Below are 27,702 nucleotides of genomic sequence, written 5' to 3'. Positions count from 1 at the left end.
AGCTATCATTGCTGTATATACAATTACACTGCCCTTGGACTCTTTTGAAACTCTGTTGTAAAGCATTCCTTTCTATAGCAACACCAGCTTTCATTTGACCTTCAGTAAATGCAAAATAATTATTTACATATTAAAAGCCTACCTTTGTCCTCTTCATAATCTTATGCAAAGAAAGTGGTAATACTAGCTACTGGAGAGTTTGCAAACTGTAGCACTGAAATTTCTCATAATTTAGTTATGAAATCGTGCAGATAATCTGAAAGATGAATTTTTTATGTCAGCAACATGAAAGCAAAATTAAAATTGTAGAACTGAACTGGTGGTTCAGTGCTTTCTTAGAATGCATGAGACCCTGGGTGCAACCCCCAACACTGAAACATACAAGACCCCAAGAAACACAGATTTTGTTTCATAGAAAAAATTTTTTTCTCAAAAATGAGAGGTAACCTAAATGCTCATGAGCTGCACAGATAGTTAAAATATGCTATGTCCATGAACGGCCTACTAGAGGTTGATATATACTAAAACTTAGCAAACAACATCCACATACATGAGAGTCTACATTACTTGAGTTCATCTGAATATTCTGTGTGATGAAAGCAATCAATCTCTAGAGGGAGAATAGCAGATTAGTGGTTGTCTAAGATTGGCAGTAGGAACTGGGGTTAAATATATATTTGGGTGATGAAAATATTATAAAGCTAACTTATGATGATGGTATAAAACTTGGCAAACTGAATGGCAAACAATATGAACTCTAAAATGTACCCCAGAGCCAGGCCCGCTGGTACATGCTTATAATCCTAGCACCTGGGAAGAGGAAACAGGAGGACTGTCATCAGTTTAGCACTAGTCTGGCCTACAAAGAGAGACTTTGTCTCAAAACAACCACAACCAAATATATCTCAATGTGGTTGTTTGAAGAAATCTTTTTATAAAGGACTGTAGGGGTTCCTGATGCTTTCTGTTGCTCCCTGAAGTAGACCCAGTTATAAAAAGCAGGACTACTTTAGTGGAATCGGAGAACAGATCTAATAATTAGAACATCATGGATTCTAGCTTTGATATGATCACTAGCCCTGCACTACATAAGATGAGGCAATGTGCAAGTCATTCTATTTCTTTGTGCCTTGTCTGCACTATCCGTAAGTGAAGCAACCCTTTGTGCCTCAGTTTCCCCAGTTATTAGCAAAGAGGGGCTTAGAGCGTATGTGCTTAAGATTTCTTGGACATGTGAGAAGCTTACCCTGGTATTTCTATTGCCTGTGAGCCCCAACTCCTCATGTACCTGCCCTGTAAGCCTTTCGGAGCCCCTTAATTCAGCTTGGCATCCTGGGTTTTGCATTCACTCTTAGTCACCGCAGCTTCTTGATTTTAATGCATGGGTCTTTTAAGTGCACAGCTCCTAAACTGTTTATCTGAAAGTTCCCTCCTGAACTGAATGCCACATCTCCATTAGTCTCCCAGAGGCTATGTTCTCATCCTATGTAACTCTCTTATGGAAGGTCTCCCTTAGATAACAATACACTTCCCCTTCAGGCAGTACATGGAAGAAACAATGGGCTATACAATGGAGTCATCCTCTGTGATTACACAGAGTGAGAAGCTGGCCCATTGTTTTCTCCAGCTGCCTAAGGAAGGAGCTGTACTCTTTGGATCCCCATAAAGATTTTGGCTTGTCCACCTTTTCAGACTCCCAAGTAACAAACAATTAAGCAATCTGGCCTCCTTCCCACTTCTCATTTCAATGTGTAGGATATTTGTCAGCTTGCCCAGAGTGACTGTAGGCATTTTGAGCTGTTCATCTGACTATGTGCAATAGATAACAAAAACATAATTAGGGGGACTAAGTTAGGGCTCAATTTTATATTTGTTTTAGGTAAGGGGTGGAGACACCTGTTTTTAGAGTTGAGAAACTTGTTTCTTGTCTGTTTTCCTGTTTGGTCTCCTCCTTCTCTTTGTGTTTTAATAAAATTTTTCTAAATATCTCAAATGATGTTTATTAAGATGAAACACCTGATTCACTTAACATGAAACTCATTTAAACAGAATACCCTAACTCCTAAATCTTGGTATATTTGCATAACCCTGGATAATGAAGAATAAAGTGTATAGTTGGAATGTGATTCAGGTACAACACAAACTTGTCAGGAATCTTGGACCCACTTCGCAAAACTGTGCTGACGTTCTGTGTAGCTTTTGAAGAACCAATTGAGTTTATTTGCTAACTCCCCCTATCATTTAGGAAAACTACCTGCTAAAAACTGAAAAAAAAATCGCTGTGGACGGAAACTTAGGTAAAACTGAAACATAGGTTCTGTTTTTTAGGGGTTGGTAAATGGTTTTGTGTGTGTGATAAAAAGAAAAGATTAGTGATGTGTGGGACCAAGGCACATAAGTCTTACTTGTAATTGTCATAAAGACCAAAGTGAAGTGGAAATAAAAATTCTCTAAAAATGGCTTGAAAAAGAAAAAAGATACAGGTTTTTTTTTTTGTAACATAAGTGTTTGAAGAGTAGGAATCAAGAAAGTTGGGCATTGAAATTATCTAGCTGTTAATAAAAGAGAAGATTAATCATTTTTGTCTTCCTTCCCAGTAGAAACTACACTTTATAGTCATCACACAACTCTGCTCAAGGAACATTTTCTCCTACAGAGAAATGTCAACTGAGGGATATATGAATGACAGAATTAGGAAAACTTCATTTTATAAACTCAAACTATTGGTTTGGCAAAGAAATGATCATGTTTATTAGATTCCCTATGTAGAATGATTATTGAAACAGGATGTTTGGGCTGGGGAGGTGGCTCAGCCCTTAGGAGTGTCCACTGCTCTTGAAGAGGACCTAAATTCAGTTCCTAGCCCACACATTGGGTGGGTCACAAGTCCCCATAACTCTAGATCCAAGGGTCTGATACCCTTTTCTGGACTCGATAGGCATTCATATACATGTGGAACACACTCACAGGATGCTCATATATACACAGAAGTAAATAAATAATAGATATTTTTAAAAATACATTTTTTAAAATGTAAATGCCATAGTAACTGCACATATTGCTTTCTAGCTGCAAGGAGGGAAAAAGTAGCCATACAATGGAGAGGTCAGACTACTGTCATTCCAAATTGGTGATTGATGGGCTGAAAAACTAGCTTAGCCTTTAAAGGCCAGGCTCACAACCAAAAGATGAGTTTGGTTCCCAATTTACTAATGCAGCTGATCCTCTGTGTGTGTGTGTGTGTGTGTGTGTGAGAGAGAGAGAGAGAGAGAGAGAGAGAGAGAGAGAGAGAGAGAGAGAGAGAGAGAGAGAGAGAGGGATTGAAATTGGGGATTGACCCTATAGCCTCAATCACCATAGACAAATGCTTTACCATTGATCAGTATACTCCAGTCCTTATTTTACTTTTTATTTTGGGAAAGGGTCTCACTGATCTGCCCTGCTTAGCCTTTAATGAATAATCCTCCTGCCTCAGCCTCCTGAGTAGCAGGGATTACAGGCCTGGACCACCAGGCCTAGTGACTATCTGTCTTCTGCTGTGCTGCAGTTATATGTGCATATATCCAGCATTTATGGCACGACTGTAGCACATAAGCCATACATAAAATATCCAATTTGTCAGAAACACAGGGGATAGAAAAATGATATAAATGATGCCACAAAAAAATAAAAATAAAAATAACTGGCCAAATCCAGAAAGTAGGACATTCTGAGTGCTCGCTGGCCTGATTACTCAGTGGCCTTAACACAAGGGAAATGGTAGGGGTGGGGAAAAGAGAAATTGTTCTAAAAAGGGATTAAGGGGCATACAATCATTTCATCATTATCAACAAAGCTGAGGTGGGAGCAAACTAACTATAAACATTTGGGACTGGGAAATTTGAATAGGGGCTAGGTGTTGTTTGAAATGAAAACTTAAATGGAAACATGGAGGTTGCTGATTCCAAGAAGCAAGTTACCACCAGTAAATACAAAAATGTCATTTTAACAACAAACGCTACATGTATTATATATGTGTGCTTATGTTATGTATATATTGTGCATGTGTACAGGAAAAGATCTGTAGGAGCGCTAAGAATTCACGATGGCTGTTCTCTGGGTAGTAGGACTATAATGACTTCACACAGCACTCTACGTTTTTCTAATTTCTGGCATTGTGAATTAGTTCTGTAATGATAATAGTAATAATAACTGAGTATGTAACCCTAGTTGGCGTTGGATTATGATTCTCCTGTCCTCTTACCTCAGCCTCTGAGTCCTGGATGACAAAGCATGTCTACTGTGAGGGAAGAAGATATAAAGACTAGAAAACACCTTACCTTTCTCAGAGCAACAAGCATTCAAGACCGAGGCCTTGTTAGGTGTAAAATATCCTGTATTTCTTTGAGACACCTATGGGGATCATGTTGTTTAAAAGGCAGTTCTAAGTTGTTTTGATTGTCAGGTTTCTTAAGCCGGTCTGAACTGTCCCACTCCCTCGGAGTGTTGTGTAAGATGCTTGTCTGAGGTGCCCTGTGCTGTGGCTCCTCATTACCCTGTTCCGTTCTCAGTTTTCTCCCATTTAGTATTGCCTTGGTTCGTTCCACTCTCTCACTCTCTCCTTGCCACCACACACAGTTTCCTTTTCTCTAGGCTCATCTCAAGCTTTCTCCTTGTTCTTGAATTCTTTTCAGATTCCCTCCAGTCCTGTCTCGCTCAGACAGCTGCTGTTCCTCCTTTTAACCTCATTAGCTCCCAGTTTCAATTAGTTTAAATCCATTCCCTGTCCTTTCCTGACTTTGTGACCTGGCACTCAATTTCCCTACCTATAAAATAATGGCCGTACACTATTTCTCACAGCTATGCATACAACTGGACAGAAACTGATCTCTCACCACCTGCTCTGTCTCCCAACTCTTCTCCTCCTCTCTCATAAGTTCATAAAAGGGCTTGAGAATTAATCCCAGTCTTACCCATGATTTTATTTGTGGTTATTGTGATACTTTAACTGTGCTCCGTGGTCTGAGAGCTCCCATTTCTAATCCTACCAACTGGCCATCTTCTCCCAGAGTGGAGTTACTGCTCAAGCTCATAGGGTTTATACAAAGTCTAAACAAGCATTTGTATTAGAACAGCATAGCACCTGGCACAGCAGGTGCTCAATAAATACAGCATCCAAATCTTAAAGCTTGTTGGTTTTGTTGTTGTTGTTGTTGTTGTTCCCAGCCTACGAGCTTTCAGAAACTGGTGTAGCTTATTCTACAAATTAAAACTTAGATAGCTAAGGCTGGAGAGATGGCTCAGTGGTTAAGAGCACTGGCTGCTCTTACGGAGGTCCTGAGTTCAATCCCCAGCACCCACATGGCAGCTCACATCTGTCTGTAACTCCAGTTCCAGAGGATCCAACAGTCACTCCTAGACATATATGCAGGCAAAACACAAATGCATATAAAATTTTAAAAACTTAGATATCTAGACTGTAGCAAAATGTATAGAATGTCTAATAAAGACCATTAAAGAGATAAACCTTTAGGTAATTGATCTAATAATATTATTACCTAATCAATAAACCCAAATAGAAGCATTTATATAAAAATACATTCTGTGCTGTTTATTATTCTATTATCATCAAAATTCAGTTTCTTATGAGCATGTTTTACAATTCTCATTCTCTATCAGATCTCTGTTCGCTGTCATAAACAGAATGTATCTATTTCTAAGTGAATTTATAAGTGTGTGGGTAAAATATAGGATCACTGAGTGTGTTGCTTGGTGACAGCTCTGTTTATTAACCAACAATCAGGTGTAGGGGTAGAGGTTTTGATTATAAGAATTCATAACATAATAATTTTGAGAGCCTACTCTGTTCTTGGCACTGGTCCATTTAAATTGTGTTGAAACCATGTGACTTCTTTCCCCACTTTTCTGTATTGCTGAGGATTGCATCTAGGCCCTCACACATGCTAGGCAGGTCCTCTTCCTCTGATCTACACCTCTATCCCCCTGAGCTCTACACTGAAGCTCTATCAAGTAGTTGTTAGTATTTTGCTTTAGGTAACCTCCCAGCTTCAAACTGGAAATAAAAATTCTGTGCAGCTCTAAGATATTTTTTTATTACCACAAAGAAAAATTTCTCATAGTAACATTCTTATTTTCGTAAGAACAAGGGGCCATGTCATAGGGGGCTGTTAGCACCAGAACATCCCTAGAATCTAGGTAAGACCGGTAAAATCTATAAATGAGGCAAGAAGAACATGTGTCAGCAAAACGAATGGCCGAGCTGCTCCCTGAATGTTATCACATTTTGTTGACAGGGTGCTCTGAAGCGCTTTCCTACTGGAGAGTACTGGGTCTGAACTCTGGCGAACTCTGATTTCCACAGCTAATTCATCCACATTAAGTGAGTCAGGTAGTAAGATACACGCAGACTGATAGGCTATGATTGGTAGAATTAAGAACGGATTACAACATGTGTTTGAATGTTTTATTGTTTTATCTTAATGAGATAGAGTTTGTAGCTTTGAACTGGAATCACGAAACTATTTGTAGCTCAAACTCTGCTACTAACATCTGAGTAACGACCTAGATGAATCATTTCATTCCTTTGAAGCTCGTTTTTCTTAGAGGGAAAATTAAGAGTTTGAGTGTGTTAATTGTCCTGGTACAAAGTTTTGTCAGTCAGTGATTCCAGCAGTCCATCCACTTCCTGTAGTGCAGTCACGGTGCTGGTAAATTGCTCACTTTGCAGAACTGAACTTACATCTAGTTCTGCAGCTCTGACTTGCTGTAGTGTCTGTGCATTGCCAGTGTGGTGCCCCATGACAGGATGTTGACTAAGAAATATCCATGCAACTGATCTTGAAAAGGTAATTGATAAAAATCAAGATTGACAGAGATACATGCTTTAGAGGGTTAGGATTTCTCACATGAATGTCTGTTGATAATACAAACCATTGTATTTTATCATGCTAAAACCCAACTACAGCAGAGTTTCAGATGTTAGATATTATGTGCAAAGACGAGTTAGCATAGTTTAGGTAGGATGTTTTTGGTTCAAAGGCATATTAGTAATAAGTGTTTTGTTCAGCCCTACAAAGTAGTTAGACAGGTCAGGCTCTTTTTCAAGTATTACAAAAGTTAACTTTTGAAGGAAAGGGGGGGGGAAAGTTTTCAGTTGTTTTGTTATCTTGAGACATTTAATTTACTATGGTGCCTTGTTTCTCCCGTCTTAAGACTTTTAATTTTACTGTGCGGCCTTGTTTCTCTGCATGAAGAGGCCTCTTGTGCAGTTACCTTGTTATCAGTATGATGCAGCAAGGACATAAGTGATGCTGGCTTGGATATGAATATAGTGGAGAAATTCTTGTGGAGTTTTAAACAATTGTAGGCATTATGTTGCGTTCCTCAGCATCATAACCTAAGGAGACCTTCATCATTGTTTTGAGCCAGGATGATAACTTGACCTGGGCATCTGAGGCCAGTCTGCACAGCACATAAGGACCCTGAGTGCAGCTCTGACACAACCAGCACACAAAGTACATTTGCACGTTCAAACCTTAGCAGGGTAGGACACAAAGCCTGTGTCTGGGTTTCATCTTAAAAAAAAAAAAAAAAAGCTAGAATTATCTACCAGAAAACATTATTACTACCTTAGGATGGAAGGTTGTAGGTAATTTTAACTTAAAAATCATTAAATTTTGTTTCTGTGTTTTGTCATCTCCTAACAAGTTGTGATTCGTGATCTTAAAAAGAAAAGTAAATTTAGTTGAGTCTTTTATTTTAAAAAGTGATTATCCTACTTTGCAAAGAGGCCCTCTTCTCACGCCAGAGAAAAGCAAGCAACCTAGCTCTAAGAGCTGAGACAACAAATCTGTGATGGAGCCAAGAGCCTGAAACCTAAGCTTTCTGGTTCAATGTCTGTCTTCTTTGCTGCTGCATCAAAGTCAAAACTTTTTTTTTTTAAAATATCATACTCATATATACTCACCCACTGGAGCTGCTGGACCCATGGTAATATCATTTCACTGGGTTATTTTTCTTTAAAACCATATAATGTAGTTTATATTCTTGTGTTAATTGCCCTATATTTTTACTTTCTAAAAATCTGAAGGAAATTACAGTTATTAATGAAAGAATGGGTTGTGCCTGTGAACAAAATGGCATAAATATACTAGACAATAGCCTCCTTGCTCACTTCCTCTGTGAGTATCAGGCTTGCATGATGGCGTACAGGATCAGGATTATTTCTTCTCAAAGCCTGGTTCCATTGGCACATCACTCCTTGTGATGTGAAGAAACCCGGAGCTGATGCAACCAACCACTTGAAGGTAAGGTTCTGAGCCAGGTTCAGTTAAGCTAGGAAAAAAAGCAGTTGTTTTGGATAAACAGGAGGGAGCTGAGCATTCAGTCTGCCTTTTTCTTGGAGGCATCAGCAGGAAGCTGAAGTCTTGTTAGGACAAGAAAAGTAAATGTTACCCATTTATTAGGCTCTAACAGCCTTGAATGACACATTAGACAGAAGTGTGGTAAGCAACTATTATCTTGCCATCCTCATCGTCAACAAAAACAATCCCACTACATCTGAATGCCAAACAGAGGCTTGTGCTAGGCTCTGGAGAGCAGAAAGCTGTCAGCTCTCAAATTGCTCCAAACTTTTGGTGCTACTAAATATTAGTTGTACCAATAAAGCTGAATAAGAAAACTTTTAAATGAGAACCTACAACAATACAAACATGTTTTTTGTATAAGAGAAACCAATCAAAGAAATTGGTCTTTCTCTTCACTCTGTAAAATTACCATTCCAGACAGCTTTCCACAGGACCAGTGCTAATCAGCTTCTCCACTGAGGTGCAAAAGGCTGATAACACACTGGTAATGTTATAATGTTAATGCATAAGCTCTTTTGGGAGTCTCACCATGAATTTCAAAAGTAGGACACTAGGATTATTAAGGTTTCAAAGACCAATTCACCTACATGTCAGAATCCTTATGACCTTATGAATTTTCTGGTGTTAGTACTGTCCCCTGATAATAGTGACTTTACTAAGGAAAATGTAATTCTGATATGGATGTACACTAATTGACCTTCAAAATTAAGTAAACTAGATAGTCATACTTTTAGGTTTGTTTGAATAATTTTGGTAAGTGTAATTAAATGTGAACTCACCAAGGCTAAAAACTGGCTTATTGTGTCTATTGTGGGTATCTACAGTAATACTTAACACATAATAGAAAAGCAATGTTTATTGAACTTGCCCTGAGCCAGGCTTTATATTTAAACTGTGACTTTTGTTTATTGGTTATTTTTGAAGTCCATAAGAACACACCCACTTTATTCATTAGCATCTTGGCACCGAGCTTAAGGCTTGCCATCGCTTATAGTGTCAATAAATATTTGTTGAACAAATAAATGAAATATAAAGGTCAAGAGACTTCTGCTTTCAAGTAAAAAAGGAGGCTATCTTAGGACATGAAAGAATGACAAAGCACAGTCCTAGGAGTGGATGTTACCAGATTCAGGTGTTGTGGAATAATTACCTGCTAAAATTATTTGTGTGGCTGAATAACAAGCACACAATAAGAAATAGAGACTGGGAAAGCCTAGTTAACCAGTAGATAAACATGTTAAATGTTGTCTTGAGAAAGAGGGGGAGGAAGGGAAAGAGGTAGAGAATGAGGGAAAAGGAAGCAGTGGGCAGAGTTCAAAATTCTCTCGGAGGATGGTTGGAAAGACTCTATCTGCATGGTACCCAGACCATATAATAACAGAGACTAAAACAGAACCTGAGAACCAGGTGAGACTGTTGATCCACTGTTGATCCACACTGAGTCACACAACATGAATGAGCTACATCAGCATTGAGTGAATGTGTAGACATGGGAAAGAAGGTACTGAAAGACCAGCTCCTGCTCTCACCATAGTCAGTGGTATTGAAAATAGGAGAATGTAGCTACCCATTAATATTCCCCTTAAGCCTCCTCTTCCTCTATTTTTATGGTGCCTGAGCACTGGACTTCCAATGCTGGCCTTGCCTGTCTTTTTAATTTAGAAGACACAATTAGTACCCAGGGTCCTCCCTTTCTCATCTTTTTTACACTCCTTCTAAAATGGTATTCTGCCATATGTTAGCATTTCAAATATCCATGCGGTCTTAAGAAAGTTCTAATAAATGTTCCCCTTTTGAAGGTGGGGTCCTGAGCATCAAGCCCAGGGCCTACACATGCCAGGCAAAAGCTCTACCACTATGCTGTACTTCTCCCCCTCAACTATGTTTAAAAAGTTAAATCAGGATCTAGGGACAGAAATAAGGGAACCAAGGGACATATTGATTTTCATAGGAAATGAAGCTGAAGCTTGCTTTCTAGACACAGGCACCAAGGATGTCACATAGGAGTATCTATAGACAGAATGGGGCTCCCATTTATGTCCCATTCTGTTGTGTTGTTTCTGGTCCTCACTTTAGTGATTTATTTAGTGATTATTTTGACCTGTGAGTTCCACAAAGAACTTTGGATTCAATCACATCTTTAAGTATTGTGTCCTTGTGTCTGTGATTCCATCCTTATATCTGATTACTTTGTAATTTAACGATGTTTCTAAGCATTGAGAAGGAAAGAGAAATTATATTATTAAGAATTCAAATTAAAGAGAGATAAAACTAACCCTACACAGCAATCATTAGCTCCATTGTTTGGACTGCTGAGAAACTTACTTTAATTTGAGTTACTTTAGTAATGTTTTGGGGGAGTTAAATGATATACTTGCCAGCTCCTCCCTTCACCATGCGCTATTTAGACCCAGTGATCATTTTCCCATTGAGCTATTGCTTCATGATTGACAGGGAGACTCTTGCTAGTCCCCTTGAATAATGAACAGTTGCTCAACATAGATTAACGAGAGATATGGTTATTCCATTTGGGGGTATCAGGATTAATGTAATTCAGGGAATTGTTGCCATCTGATGCACTGCCCTGTGTAGGGGCTCTTTAAAAGACCACAAGTCACTGAATCTATTAGGCCACTTCTGTGACAATGGCTGCTCCCACGTTAGCAGTTTGGCACGGCTAGTGTTTTTCCTGCCAAAAAGGGCAAAGGCCTTAAGCAAGAAGCCAGTGTTTTCCTGATTACAAAACTGACCACAATTCCTTGCCAACCCAGCAGGGCAAATTTTTTTTTTCTTCTAGTGGTAATACATTATTCTCAGAGAGAGAGCTCCAACTTTTTCATTGAGATATATCACTTATCACTTAAACATCAACCGTTGAAACACTGTTGCAATTGTTATTGATAGATAAACAAATTTAAAACACAAACTTTGATATACAAAATTGATACCTTACCAGGCCTTTATTCTGTCAGCTGTTCAGTCTTATAGGATTTGCACAGCAGTAACATGTCAGAACTTTTGTAAACTTGATGAAAAAAATTACCTTAGAAATATATAATTAGGGGCTAGAGAGATGACTGAAAGGTTTAAGAGCACCGGCTGCTCTTCCAAAGGTCCCGAGTTCAATTCCCAGCAACTACATGGTGGCTTATAACCACCTATAATGAGATCTGATGCCTTCTTGTGGTGGGCAGACACACATGTGGGCAGAATACTGTATGAATAATAAATAAATCTTTTTTTAAAAGAAATATATAACTAGGTAGCATATGGGTAACAAAATCTAAAATAAGAATGTATATGTATTTGAATGCCAGAGTTTCTTCAGATATGTGATTAGGAGAACCTAGCAAAGATTTTTACCTAAGAAAATTTTGCCCAAATAAATTTATCTGGTATTTTATAACTTAGAGATTAAAGTTTTCTATTTAAAAAGCCATTAGTCCAGGACAGCCAGGGCCAACATGGAGAGACCCTGTCTCGGGGAGAAAAAAAAAAGCCATTATATGTGTATTCTGCTACAATTGCAAAAGCAATCAAATATTGAACAATCTCTGATAATTCTAAATACTGTACGGTTCACGCCCCTCACAAAACACTGAACGTGTGGGTCACTGGCGAGACAGTGTAGCAACATTTTCCTTGTAATATACCAAGTCTTGCCAAAGCAGCAGACAGCATTATGACACACCATTTTGTCACAGCTGGCTCTCGCTCGGGACAGTGCCAGCCAATTCAGGCCTGATCCTTTCTGTGTTTATTTCCACCTCTCCCAAATATCTGAAAACTGGTGTTTTGGCTCATTAGCATATTCATAAGCTCTATGACCACAAGCCTTTTTCCTTTAACAAACTGTTCTTTTGCAAGACATAGACAAAACAGCAGTGTGAATTCAGCAAATCTCTGGGTTTTGGGGTTTTTTTTTTGTTTGTTTGTTTGTTTTTGTTTTTTGTTTGTTTGTTTGTTTGCTGTTATGGGTGAAACTCTGGGAGACTCTTCTGTTGATCCAGAGCATGGTACCTTCGCTGATGCACTACCTATGAGCACTTCACAAGGTAAAGTCCAATCCTGATTGGCTGCCAGGGATGCTTCGGGCACTTGTGTGTGGGTGAAGTTGCATGTCTGTTTTCCACATGTGTTCGTTACAGTATTTTATTCCTTTGGTCACTTCTATGGTGGTCACTTATAAATGTATCCAGAACCTTCAGCATAGAACCCTATAACCTAATCCATGGTTTACTTCTGTGCATGGCTTTCCATCTCCTGAATTATAAGCATTAAAGCCAGGCGTTTTGGCATCCAAAACCAGACCTGTTCATTTTTGTTTTCTGCATTTGCATACATATCACAAAAATATGTATGCGCATTTTAGAATATTTGAAGAATCAGTTTCCCCTCTTTTGTTGCACTAGGTAGCTTTCATTGCAGTTTTTAATCCTTCTTAGAAAATTTTTATTCTTCAAGTGTTTTTTCTTGTACTTTGTAATCTACATCTTCTTTTCTCCCAAAGAATTGCAAGCCCCTAGAGTGTAGGGACATGTTAGGGTTTGTTTTGTTTTGTTTTTTACAATTTTTAATTGAAGAATATCTTTTCTAAGCCACACACTTTACACACAAGGAAAATGAGGTCTCTGTAAAGCTCTGAAAGTATACTGAATAAATAATTTACTTCTATTCAGATTTGTTGCACAGGAACAAAATTCTCCTTTTCCAACATTTTTCCTGTCCATTGCAAAATGTTATGGTCTCTATTTCTATAGCTCCTTCTACTGGGGTATTTTCAGCACAGCTTCTTCTATTTTGTATCCTTTCTTAGTTACTCTAGTGTTTCTGTTTGTTTTATTTTTCTCATCTATAGATTGCGTATAAAATAGGTTGTTGAGTAGGATGACTTGTGCTTTACAGTGGAAGTGCAAAAGTATTCTAATAAAGTCATTTTTGTTAAAATTAATAGTTTAACCTTTTAATTTTTCTGGAAGCTAAAAATTTAAACACACTTGTCACAATTTTAAAAACATCAGTTTTTTACTGTGTGTGTGTGTGTGTGTGTGTGTGTGTCGCTAAGAATCCAACTCAGGATTGAATGCACTGTCTATCCCTGATCTGACCCCAGTCCTGTCACTGACTCAGTGTATACTTCTTTGGGCTTTTTATATAAGAGCTTAGTTTCATTACATTTTATAACATGTTCTTTTCTCTGTAAGCTATGAAAGTGAACTCTGTCTTAGTTTTAGCCTGCCTTGGGGCAGAATATCCTGGCTTTTTAATGAAATAGTTCTTAATTCCAACTTTGGTAGGTTTGTGTCTTTGGAAAGAACTTGTCTAGACTGTAGCACAATGAATACTTTAGGTTGACTAGAGGGCAGATACTGGTTATGTCAAGATATGGTTAGTTGATTCAAGATTTTTATTCTGTACTGGTTTCTTATTTTATGCCATGACTTTGTCCTAAGTGTAATTTCCCTGAGTCTGAAATCTCTCCAATAGACTAACCCAAGATTTTTCTTTCTTTGTTAAAATGGTACAAAATAGAAGTATATTGCCAGGTATGCTGCTATGGCTTGTAGTTTCAGTGACTTGTGAGACTGGGTTGGAAGGATCTGTCATGAACAGGAGTTGAGGCTAGCCTGGGTAACATGGTTTCTGGATTGTTTTAAGTAATTAAAATATTACAACTAATATTTTAATAATAAAGTTTTTAAGAATTTAATTATACAATTATAATAAAAATATTACAACTTTTGCTAATAATTTGAACTTCGGCTTTTATGGACATCTGGTTTATTCATAAATATTTTTCTACTAAAAATTTGGGCTACTAAAGTCCAACAACATGTTTGTTGCTTGTATTGTGTTTTGTAGTTGACCATTAAATATTTATTCCACTTCTACTAAAAGAGATAAATTTGAATAAATCAAGTATACAACCGTCATTAGCTATCCAAGGCCAATAATGATGACAAGCCATAGAGAATTTGTCTTTGGCCTAGACCATAAGCTTAGGAGTTCCTTTGTCCCCATCTGAGGGAAAGTAGATTTGGTGGTAGTACAGTAGCTGAGTACTGCTACTGAAGAAAAGAAAAACACCCTGTGTTTAGTTTTGGTCCTAGAAGTCCAGCTGCGTTGGTCATATCCATGAAGTTAAAGTCACTCCTTTAGCCACTGTACCCAAAGAGGACGTCTATACATTTTTCCAAGGCTCCATGAACACTGTGTCCCTTTCATCTCACTCATTTTCTTTTTCAAGAGTTCTGCAGGAAGTCCCAAGTAGCTCCGTTCTGGCTCTGATTTCCACTAATAAAAATTGGCACAGTGGAAGGGACACTTCCTCGGACTCATGCTCAATATGCCTCCCTCTCTGAGTGCCAGACTCAGTCCTGTGTGGATTCTATAATTTTCAGCTGTTGCACCAGAGCTTGAAGGATGATGACACTTGTCCTCTGGATCTGGTTGAGCAATGGAAATTCGTCTTAGAGACATGACAAATGCTGCAATACAGCCCTTCGAAACCAGAGTCCCACAGAGATGGGAGCAGGGTTGATTACATACCACCTCTGTGGGGGATATTTAAACTGTCTAAAGAGCTTGAGGCAGTGCTATCCTAGAAACAGATGATTGACTGAAGTTCTCACCTGGCCAGAAGTTTAAAGGAACCAAAATATAAGGACCAGACCTGTGTTGCCCACATACAAGTTTCATGAATGGAACAAGTCAGTTTCTCCCTTGTTTGTTGTTTGTTTGTTTGTTTGTTGTGGGCCTTCTGTGTCCCTGAATGTTAACAGGGTAACTGTGAAGGTTACATAACATAGTGCTTGTGATCTAAAGGGCAGATCTAAAGCCCTCTGTGATGCCTATTGTTTTAGTATTGTCACATTGGTTACTGGGGGGATCAGATAAAAGGCTCTGAGAGCAGAGTATCTTACATTTTAGGCAGTTTAGAGAATATGGAAAAACAAAGCCTGAAGTTATCTTCGTTATACTAGAATAAGTGGCAGTTATTTGAATAAAAAGTAGCTTCTCAAAAAAAAAAAAAAAGTAGCTTCTCGGAAAGCAGCCATGCTCACCACTATCCCACCAATGCTAAAAGGAGTCATCTTTAGGAAAGCCCCCCCCCCATGAGTGTTTTAAAAAGAAAATAATTAAACTTCAAGAAAACAGCTTTAAATATATTTTTCAAAAATCTTTAAAAAAAAAAAAAAGCAAGAGAAAAACAAACAAAAAATCTTTACAGTACTGAGGATAGAGTCCAGGAGCTTATTTGCCAGGCAAGCGCTCTACCACTGAGCTTCATCTTCAGCCCTGGATTATTTCATTTTGTTGTGTTTAACATAGCGAAATTACTTCCCACTACATTAACATTCGTCTACAAAGAAATGAGCTGCCAAAAATTGAAATCATTCTTTAGGATTAAATGGAAGCTGTGATTGTATCCACCCCACCCCACCCCCGCCAGAGGAAAAAAACAAAACAAAACAATACCAAAAAAAACCAAAACCCTTCTCTAGGTTATGAATAATCTTTATTTGTTGAAGTGAAAGTCCAAAAGAGATTTAAAGTATTGATACAAATCTGAATTTCATAATATCCCATGCAATAGCAATTCTGAGAGTTGGAATGTGGCAGGGGTCGGGGGTGGAGTGCTTGCCTATCGTACACAAAAACCCTGGTTCTATCCCCGGCAGTGAAGAAAGAAAAACAATTCAAGTCATTTTAAGAGAACTTTAGAGTTGTTGGTATTAACTTTTTCCTCAGCATGGTTCTAGTTCTACATTTCTGAATTTCCTGGTTTTAACTTCTTTCTTAAAAAATCTAAGACTTGGACTTTGGACTAGGTCGATTTTTAGACTCAGTGTTTTCTCATTGTTTCTCCAAAATAGTCAATTTTTTTATATTCTCCCTCAAATTGTGAATTAAAGTATATGAAAACACAAAAGATATGTCACTTCACAAGAAAACACAAGGTATTTTTAAGACAGGGTCTTGCTATCAAACTTTAAACTCACACTGTCTCTTTCCTCCTTAGTGCTGGGATCATAGGCACATTATAATTGGTTTTCAAAGCAACCTAACAGCATTTGTTCTCTCAAAGTGCTAAAATAGTAATGTAAAATATGATCCTTTAAACAAAAAAATACATTCATATCTCTGCTATTGTCAGGTCACTGTGTCTATGGGTACGCTCCCTAAATTATACCTTTACCATGAAGAAGTAATGCTGGAGAAACTCTAAAATCAAAGGATCTTGTTAGGTTCACATTTCTTAGCTCAGTGGATTTCCTAATCTGGGCTGAGAAAATTTCTTCACTGACTTGAGGGACCAGAACTAGCTGGTGGCTTCATTATTTTAGCTTCCTTGGACACTCCAGAGTGGCACGGATGTTAGTGAGTGCCTCCTGTCCATCTACTTGGCGCTGTGTATTTGTGTTGGAGTCATGCAAATAGAGCTGGGTCTCTGTACTTTTCTGCCTTTGTATGCACAAAGTACCTTCCCTTTGTATGCACCTGTAGCTAACTGGCAGACACAGAGATTGCACATGCATCTAATAGCAGCTCCGATCCCACTCTTACAACCTCAGAACTGAGGTCACATGGCTATTTGAACACGCAGAGCTTTAGACCCATGTAATCTCTATTTGAACAAGCAATTGCCAAGACAAGATTAAGGTCCCCACATGTAGAGAGAGCATCGCGTGTGGTTAACACTATAAAGTAGATTTGAAACGTCAACTATCCGTTACATGTGAATTAACCCTCCCTCATCCATGCCAGGTTTTCTGTGTATGAGAAACTCTTACATCAGCTCTAGACTTGCAGATGGACGGCCCTACATTTGCCTCCATCTGTCTTCTGACTGTTGAGTGCCTGCTGCTCGAAAGGCATCATGGTGATGGTGAAGTCTACATGTTTGCCTGGCTTCCACTGCTTTTTGATAGCCGGACTACACTTCATATATTTTACCTTCTTTCCCACCATATCCCAGGAAATGGCCTGCCTGGCTCTCTTCAGACTAATCTCATTTTACAAGAATACAGCCGCACTCCCTCTTGCCTCAGAGTTTAGCATGTTATCTTTAAATGCCTTTCCCAGACTTCCACCCTTTCAAATCCTCCCTGTCCTTTAAGGCCTGGTTCAAGGAACATCAACCTGCTCCGTGAAGTTTTCTCTTCTGAATATCCACATCTAAAGGTTCTTGTTTCCTCCAGTCTCCTCTACCACCTAGGCTGATGCCAGCCTGATACAATCTACTGTCTCTGGGCTACAGAACAGTCTCTTGACAGGTTTGCTTGTTAAATGCGTCTGCCCTTCCTTCCAACATTGTTCTCCACCCAGCTTTTATCCACCATGGTTATAAGTCAGGACTGTTGCTAGATCAACACCCTTTAGTGGCTCTCAATTCACGATCATGAACAAAAGGTCAAACTGGCCTGGTATTGCTAACCCCCACCGCAGGAGACTTCTATAGCTTCTTCCTTCTCCTGTCCATCTCCCCTTGGCTCTGCTGCAGCATCACTTGGCATCCTGTATAGTCCCCCCAAGATCCCATGCACAGCCCTGCCTCCCCCAGCTCCTGTTCGTCCATGAGTGTCATGCTGGGGCACTCTTCCTCTGACACATCACTGTCTCTCCTAGTCCCTCAAATCTTTGCTCAGATCTCACCTTCCAGTAATAACAGCCTTTCTCCTCTTCAGTTCCTCAGTTTCCTATTTTGAAAGCACTTGTCATCTTTTTCTGTACCACATAGCTTATTGGCCGGTTGTATTTATAGCTTATAGTCTGCTTCATCCTCTAGAGCATTACCACCAGGGAGGCAGAGATCTTAGTCAGGTTGATCATCCTCTTGTATCCCCATGAGACCATGAGCAGTACTTGGTAAACAGCAGTTCTCACTAATAACAGTCAGATAAGAGTAAAGTCCTCTGACACTGATAGTCTTCACCATGTGATTTAGCCCTTAATGGAGACAGCCTTTTCTAATTTTTCTGTTCTGGTATATTCCCTAAGCCAAAGTATGTAATCATTAAGAAAGAATCCATGTTTTAGTCTCTATTCCTGGGAGGTGGAGGAAATACCTAATGCATAGTAGTCAACTTGTTGATTCATTAAAACCAAGCTTGTCTCCTGTACTTCCAGCACCCTTTCCTGGCCTCCAAGGGCACCTGCACACACATGGTGCCTATATGCTCAGGTGCACACAGATACACACAAAATGTTTTCAAACAAATCTTTTTTTTAAGTCTGCATATTTTTTTACCTTTTCTAGAACATTATTTAATTGGAATTATTTACTGTTTCTCTTTCAGATTAGCTTCTTTCCCTAAGTGATAGAAGTTTCCTTCATGTTCTCTCATGGCTTGATAATTCATTCCTTTTCAGAACTAAGTATTTCATTGTCTTACTGTATTATGGTTTATCCACTCATCTCCTGAAGAGTCCCTTAATGGTTTCCAAATTGTGACAAACATAAAGCTGTAATAAGCATCTGGGTGCAGGTTTGTTTTTGTTTTTGTTTTGTTTTGATATGTGTGTGTGTGTGTGTGTGTCTGTGTGTGTCTGTGCATGTCTGTGTCTGTGTGTGTGTATACCTAAGTTTTCAGTCTGTTGGATATGTGGCTGCTGGACTGTGTGGGAGGACCATGTTTTGTTTTATAAGAACTAGCTACACTGTCTTGCAAAGTCACAGATCCTGTTGCATCCCTCCTGGTAATGAAGGAGTATTCCTGATGCTCTACAGCCTCACCAGCTTCTGGTGTTGCCAGTGTTTGAAGGTTTCCTAATTGTTTATGATATTGAAGATCTTATCTTCCTGCTGATGTCTTTGTGCTATTTTTATATCAAGTTGTTTGTTTTCTTAAGAGGTTTGTTGTGTATTTTGAAGAAGACATTTATCAGATGTATTTTTTTACAAATGTTTTATTGACATAGTTTTTGTACAGAGTAGAAAACTTAAGTTTTAATAAAGTTATGTTTATCTCTCATGGATCATACCTTTTTACTGTATATAAAGAAATCACCACCACACTCACCTAGGTTTTCTTTTGTATGATCAATGAAAAATGTTATACATAGTTGGTATAAGCAGTGTATAGGGTGCTTGTTTGTTAGTTTGTTAAGGGTCTACCTATGCAGCCCTGGTTGTCCTGGAACTCTCTATGTAGACCAGGCTGCCTCAGACTCAGAGACCTGCCTCCCAAATGCTGGAATTTAAGGTGTTGACACTACACCGTCTCTGTACAATTCTTCTTACACATCATTAGATTTAATTTTTTTAATATTTTGTTGGGGATGTCTGTGTCTATATTCTTTTTTGTGTGTGTGTCTATATTCTTGACCAATTTTGTTTACAGGGTTTTATCCCTTGTAATGGCTTTATTTGTTTTGATATTAAAATAATTCTGGCCTCATAGCATCAAGAATTATTACATCTGTTTCTACTGGCAAAGAACTGTTATGATTTCTGCCTTGAATGACTGGTAAAATTGACCAGTGTGTGCTCCTTGGCCTTCTGTTTTATAAGGTTGTTAATTACATATTCAACTTTTAACAGATATAGGCCTGTTCAATTGTTTATTTCTTTTTGGGTACATTTTGGCAGACTATGTTTTGAAGAATGGGCCCAAGGAAGAGACTCACTTCATCTAGGTTATTGACTCTGTAGCACAGAATTGTCCGTAATGTTTCCTTTATTAACTGTGTCTCTGTGGGGTTTTTTTGTTGTTGTTGTTGTTGTTATATTGTGTTGTGTGCCATGCATGTGTGCTAAAATTAAACCAGGGCTTTGTGCATACCAAGAGCATCCTCTACCACTGAGATACACCCCAGCCTATTTATTGGCTTTTTATTATCCCTGGATGAGCACAGTTCTTTACTTGCTGCCAGTGTATACTGGGCAAAGTGGTGATTTCAATTCAACTGCACTAGCTATTAGCACTTAGCCTAAGTTACAGTTAGACTATTACTAGAATCTATCTTTAGAAACATAAAAAAATTTAACAGAAAACCCATAAACCATGCTTGATTTGACCACAGTGGAATAGGATATGAGTCTGTGGGTCAGGAAGCAGAGGAGATGCTCAGTATGATCCTGGCCTCTTTTCCTTCTCCCCACGCCTCATGATAAGCTACCTAAACATGTGGCCCATTCCAGAAAAAGCTAACTTCTAGAGATAAAATATGAGTGTGCTTTCCTTCTATGTGCTGAGGCTAAAGCTATGGCTTCTGTAAGGCTTTGTTGATCTGAATTGAAGCATTTACCATGAACCATTTGGCTTAGCATAAAGAAATGTGCACATAGAGATACATATTATATGCTTTATCTTCTGCCAAGTGGGAAGTCAGTCCGGAGAAACTGTTTAAGTAGGTAGCAGAATGAAAATATGTTTTCTTATGTTGAATAAACAAATGGCACAACACAGAATTTATTTCTAAACTTTTCTATAGTCAGAGAAGCCATAACTGAATGTAAAGTCTTCCTGTAATATTAATTGTGTAATGATACACAATTTACTTAACCTTAAGCCTATTTTTAACACTATTAAATAATTGCACATGACTTCATATTATAGAATACCTTTAACTGTATTATAATTTAAATATGTTGATCTGCAATATTTATATGTTAATGTATCATATACACAAAAACACATGCATCATGGACATAAGATATAATGCCTACTGCTTAAGCAACTAAAAATTGTTAGCTATCATTATTAAATTATGCTTCTATGAATGAAATTCTGAGTCATTCCTCTTTTAAGAAAGAAAAGCCCATGATACTAATCAAAGATAAGAAGAAAATTGGTACAGGGGCTGGGGAAATGGCTCTGGCGGTAAAAGTGTTTGCCTTGGAGGAACAAAGGCCTAAGTTCAGTCACCAGAACCCATATTTCTGAAAATCTGGCATACATTTGTCTTCCCAGTTCTGAGGGGAAGAATCAGATAGATCCAGTGAGAAAGCCTGTCTCAAACTAGCATGTCTGATGTTCCTGAGGGTGACAAGCAACACAAGTGCTCTGGCTTGTGCACATACACAGGCTCCTACACACATATGTACATGTGAATATAAATGAACACACACATATAGCCACAATTTTTTAAGTAAATAAATAGGAGAATCATCTGTTGATCAAACCTGTTTTTTTTTTATTTCAATATATCTTTTCTATTTTTCCATGTTATTATCTGATCATTCCTTTTTAATAGCACAGCATACATGCAAGGAATAGATTTACTCCCACTTGTTAGATGAACTAGTGGAAAAATATTAAAGTTAAAAGTATTTAAGGGTTGAGGTACAGTTTGGTGGTAGAGTTGAAAATAAAGGCTATCCAAGCTTACTTTTTAATGTAATCAAATGAATAATCATTTTTTAAAGAAGTCAGACAGTATGAAGCCTTTAATTAAAAAAAAAAAAAGATCCTCAGAGCCATTTTATAATTCCACTTCAAAGCTACTGATATTTAACTCCAGAGATTTCTTCTGGCGTTCACCTCTGTGTCTTGAGAATCACGTGCTTGGCTGCTACTTTTTATACTGTGTTCACTATCCATTCACCTCCAACTACAGAGACATTCAATCGTTTTACTACCACATACCCTTTCCCAAATACACGTCTTTCTCCTCTCACCTTCACAGTGTAGTTTCGTGTAAATTGGAGTTAAGTCAGTTGTCCATGGTTACATTGTATTAACTTTGAAAGGAATACTTACAAACCTCAACATCAGCATATTGTGGTTTCCTAAGCAGTTGTCCTTCAAACATTAAGCTATGATTCTGCATATTGTCCCTCCCCTGAGTATGAATCATATGTCTAAGTCTTGCAGTCAACATGTTCAACCTTGCCTAACTTAGCACTTCCTAAATTTACTTGACTACCTGATATTTTTCTGTATAATGGTTTTTAAAGGAACATCATTAGCATATGTATAATACAGTTGGGGAGATGCCAGATAAGACAGACTTTCCAGGCCACAAAAAGAGCAATTAAGCCTTGGAGTGAGTAACTCTGAGAAGCCAGGCACTCTCCTTTTCCAGAGGTCTTTAAAACAGGACATCTGTTTTTGGCATACTCCTATTTGAACAATAGGACTCTGCTAGTGTTTCTTCCTCTTCCTGTCCCCCAGAGACCGTGTTGGAGGCTTTTAGCCCACCTTTTATATGACGATGGGACTCTGGTTACTAATATGTACAAAATCTACAACTATTATTTATTTAGAGCTTAATAAGTATCATAGGTGTTTTACGTGTCATTAGTCTTTTACATCTCGTTGGTCTTCAGAACAGGACAAGGATGCATTAATTTATAGACGGTGAAATTAGCTAGAGAGAGACCATTGAACTAGGACCTCCAAGGCAGAGTTAGAACCCTGGCACCGGACAAAACACTCTTCCATCCTTCTTTACCGTTAATGTTCAGAAAAGCAGCCTACAAAAGTAACAAATAAGGTGGGGGTTTCCGTATTTATTGTGTGAAAACCCAGCTCATCACAGTGCTTATCCCAGTAGATTAGCCATTCCTTTAACCTTCCCACTAATTTGGAGGTTAGTATTTTTTGTTAGTGTAGTGCATACTTTTCACTGTGACCGAAAGCCTGACAAGAAGCGACCTAGACTTCCTGGGGATCCTGGTTGAGAAGGTACCGCGCTATGGTAGAATAAGAGCGGGCAGCTCAGCCTCCTCAAGCCCTCACCCTTCTAGGAAACAGGAAGCAGAAAAAGACTGGAGGATGAAGTGGGGCGGGGCTAAAGCCCTCAAGGCCCATCCCTCAATGGCCTACTTTCTCCTGGCAGGCTCTACCTCTTAAAGATCCCAAAATAGTGCATGCTAGCTGAGTACCAAGTGGTTCGGCGTGTGATCCTGTGGGGTACATTTCACATTTCAGCTACAGCAAGAACAATTCGGCTGCAGAGCTCGTCTACATTTTATCTGTGACAGTCTCTGCCATCTGGTAAATGCTTTCTTGCATGAGACTTTTGAAATTTGATGTGACCCGTATATATTAACTAAGACCAAATACATCTTGATCTGTGAAAATCGGCCTAGGATAAAACTCGCTTTTCCAACATGTTATATCAGTAACAACACCATACAGTTCAAAAGATGCTGAGCCAAGAGACAGAAAAGATGTGTTCTCGCCCACCCAGTCTCTCACTGACTGTATTCATAAGCAGATCATTATACCCATTTTATTTTACTGTCAAGTGGTAAACAACAATTATTTCAAAATGGCTTTCTCCCCTGTAATATTTAAGGATGATTTTTTTTTTTATCTCTGGATGTTGGCTCACAGATGGGAGAGGGACTATATAATTCCCAGCTTAGTTTGTACTGATCAATGAGGAAGGGCTGTGGTGGGTAAGCAAGTAGGAGCCATATTTGTGAGTATCATGATATTAATCTAAAACAAGAAGACATTGAAAATCAGTGGTTGAGTGTCTCTTGAGAGTCATTGCTAACAAAGCTGCTAAGCTCTAGAGTTCCTGAGGTGTTGCCACATTGCCTCCATACCCATCAGAATGCATTTCTTGGAGTTACTCTTTAGTATTCATCACTAGTGTCACGCCTGGGGCAGCATGAGTACTAGGAATGTGTTGATGTTTAGTGTACACCTGGGAGATCAGGAAGTTTAGATTAAATGTGTGACCACAGAGCTCCAGACCGTTTGTGCTCAATACCCAACCCTTCCTAATAATTGTCCACAAATTACTTCTGTATCTGGGCCATATTTCTCAAAAGCGTTCAGAGCTGAGTTTAGTCTCACAGTCTTATGTATGTTAGACAAGTATTAGCTCACTGAGATACATCTTCAGCTTTTTATTACTCTTCCTTGAGAATTTTGGGTATGTGGTGGCATATGCCTATAAACCCAGCTCTCAGGAGCCAGAGGCCAGAGGATCTCTGTTAGCTCTAGGCCAGCCATGACTGCACAGGAAGACCCTATGTAAAACAGAAAAAAAAAATTAAAAAGAAAAAATTCTGAGTATCCTACTTTACAGAGCTGTTATGAGGATGAAATGAGATCAATGCAGTATAGCATCTAGTATAATCATTACCAAAGCCTCAAGGGTCTATCAATATCAACCACTGCAAACCAGTCAGGTGTTCGTGTTTTGTTTTGTTTTTTCCTCTTTTAAGGTACTGGGAATTGACCCTAGCATCTTGTACATGCTAAACAATTACTCTACCACTGGGCTATAACTCCAACCTCTATAGAACATTACATCCAGGCTTTCAAAACTATTGTGGTATAGACTTGATGTTGCTCACATTTTCTGTACTGGTGATTGAACCTGGGACTTCACTCAGGCCAAGCAAGCTCTCTACTACTAAGTCGCACCCCAGACCTCCCCAGAATTTCCCCAGTAGAAGTTTTTCTTTCCCTAGATTACAATGTAATATGCCAAAGGCAAAGCATATGGTCCTAGTGCTTGGTGTCACAACCTCACATCGATCTGACCCACTTCCACGCTCCCAAGTGGAGCCTACTCTATTAGAGGAGTCACTTTACTCTTGCGTGAAATCGATTATACTTTTGTTTGAAATGCATTACACTTTGGAGTAGTGAGAGAAGGCTGCTCATTAACCATAACAGAATTGAGAGCCAACTTTGAAGGTCAAAGAGAAACAGCATAGAGCTGTGTCCTTGCACACAAAATTTGTCTAAAGACTTTCTTAAAAGGTTGTGAAATTGAAGGATATATGCCCCGAGGCAACAAGACTCATGTCACCCAGCTGGAAAGTTAAGACACCAACTTACTCCTGAGAAGGGCTGTCGTTCATGCAAATATTTTGTCCATTTGCTCTTTCATGGGTAATTGCACGGAGTAACAAAAAACACTTACAGCTTGGCAGCAACAGAAGCTTATGTTTTCTAGAGACAAAATAAGAAGCAGCTTTCCTGGACCATCTCTAAGTCAAAGTAAAATAAAGCATGTTTGGATCCTGTGCCTCCCAGGAACCATGTCCATGGAGTAATGCTGTTGAGGTCAAGGAGTCCCAGAATCCAGAAAAGGGAGAGGGAGGGAAAAGCGTGTATTTCATCAGTATGTCTTCCTAGAGCTGAAGAGGCAAATGTTTTTCTTCTTTGTCCTCCCTGCATAGAGGAATAAGGAAGCTTGGGCTAGCGTATATAGCCCAGTAGTAAAGCACTTGCCTATCACATGGCAAAGTCTGGGTTCAGTGCCCAATATGACAAAAGAAGAAAAAAAAAACAACTTAATGAATTCTAATCTTCTTGATAGTCCTCAAAGGGAGAAGACTAAATATATGGAGTTGAAAGCAGAGTTCTAGCTCATGCTGTGTCTTAATTGTAGTATCAAGCCTTAATCTCTTTAGGGAAACTTACATTGACAAAAATAAAACAATAATTAATTACAAAAAAGAAAGAATCCCCAGTTTCTCCTTCCTTCTCAGAAAAATGAGAAACCACTCTACTCTTCCCTATATAACATTATTACTTAATTGGCAGGTGTACAGAACACCACAGCCATGCAGAAGGGCTAATGGGAAGCAGGATAAGGTGTCTCTTCATTTGGGACAACGTGCAAATGCAAATGCTGTAAATACTTAACCAGATAGGAAATTATGTCAACCTTAAAAAAGAGGAAGATTTGTGGAAGGTTTCATGGAGAAAGTAGTGTTTAGCTTTGAAAGACAAGGAGGAGTGTGGTGCAAAGAAACGAAGGATAGGGAAAGATTCAGCGACCTCGAGAATCTGCATCTACAAAGAAGAGCAAGAGGAGGGAATGCAGGGCAGGTAGACAGCATGGCATCCAGCAGTAGGACACAACAGGTATCAGAACAACCAGTGGAAAATAAGACTGAGAAAGTAAACCAGGGCTGTGCCGTGGAGGACTTCTAATGCCAAGCTATGACATGGTGACTTATTATACAAATTGCTGGTTGACCTGCTTCCCTGACAGCATATCCTTAATAGTAGAGCTCAGGGAAACAGCATTCCTAAAGGAGAGGTGAAATTAATAGAGGAATGCAAGGGTTGGTTAGAACAGAGAAATAGTTCTGCACGATATACTTCAATGATAGACACATCACATTACACTCCTGTTAGCATCCGTAGGCTTATTTACATACAGTGCCTAATGGAGACATGACTTTAGTTCATAAGAGCATATCCATATTGGCTTATTAGTTGTCACAAGTGTGCCACACAAGCACAGAACAGTGGCAGGGGCACACCCTGTGTCTTGGAAAGTAAGGCACTATATAAGAGCCATCCTTTTACTTAATTTTATATGACCCTAAAAAAGTCATTTTAAAAATCTGTAAAGCCAGGCCTAGTGGTGCACACTTGCCAAGCCAGTGCTCAGATGGAAGGCTGTGGGCTTGAGGCCTACCTGGGCTGATATTGAAACCCTATCTCAAAAACCCTAGGCCTGGGGAAATGGTAGAGCCTTTGCCTAGCATGTGCAAAGCTGTCCAACTTTAAGGACATTAAAATCTGGACACGAGATGACATCTTTTGAAATGAAAATTACTGATAGCAAAGGGTAAGGCTATAGAAAAATAAAAATTAAACATGCTAGATAGAGAGGCAGAGTGAATGCACTGACATGGGCTGGGTCCAAGAGGATGAATTTTGAGGCAAATGACATAGTTGATGGATGCGCCTGCCAAGTAGGAATACAGACTTCTTTCTAGATGTCCAGGACGTCCAGAGACCAGGATGTCCTCTAAGTTATCGCCAATGCACATTCCCCCTTTTAGTGTGCAGTGTTTACACCGTGTCATAGATAACTGCAGGTCATTTGGGTACTTATTATACAGATATTCAACATGGAACCCAAACTTTGCCTAACAAGCCCTCTTGAAGCCATGAGGCACACCCACAGAGCCAGTCTCCCTACTTGTATCTACAATGCACTTTGTTTTCTCATGAAAACCACAGCTGAACTCCGTCATCTCATGCAGCCTTTGAAAGAGAAAAAAAAAATCCCTTAGCTCTCTGCATTCTGGGAAAAGGCAAGGGGTATTTCCGGATACCCCTATTAGAGGAGCCATCTTACAGAACATTTTTATCAATGAGAGACTATTTGCAAGGAGAGAGTTTCTGAGTCAGCGTTTAAATCACCCACACCCACTTAGCCCATGGACCTTGGAGTAGTCCTGTAACCTCACTAGTCATGTCTTATTGATCTCCAAAGTGAGGATATTTCAGCATATGTGGAATAAAAGGTAGATACCTGGTAGTGTCTGGTATATAGGAGGTACTCAATAGGTCTCCTCCTTTCTCTCCTTCCCTGGCCCCTCTGCCAAAAGTTCACAGTCACTTCCTCCAGCCATCATTTCACTTAGTATTTAATAGATAAATATTTAATGAGC

The 27,702-nt window shown here is 39.0% G+C and overlaps 1 protein-coding gene across 9 annotated transcripts in view; it reads left to right on the top strand.

Moving 5' to 3' along the window:
- Positions 1–27,702, top strand: part of PPARG (peroxisome proliferator activated receptor gamma) — a 198,072-nt gene that overhangs the window by 118,807 nt on the left and 51,563 nt on the right. Inside the window, exon 1 of one of the 9 annotated variants that reach the window (XM_084766443.1) lies at positions 12,227–12,421. The exons of the other annotated variants lie outside the window; for them this stretch is intronic. Within the exon in view, the coding sequence (XP_084622569.1) occupies positions 12,340–12,421 (82 nt within the window). The 5' untranslated portion in view covers positions 12,227–12,339. Of the gene's footprint in view, positions 1–12,226; positions 12,422–27,702 lie in introns of those variants that run through there. 9 annotated transcript variants of the gene reach the window in all.

This window comes from Acomys minous (genome assembly GCF_964271855.1).
Source record: "Acomys minous genome assembly, chromosome: 17".
In the NCBI taxonomy this organism is placed as follows: domain Eukaryota; kingdom Metazoa; phylum Chordata; class Mammalia; order Rodentia; family Muridae; genus Acomys; species Acomys minous.
This window is presented reverse-complemented; position numbering and strand designations above follow the sequence as displayed.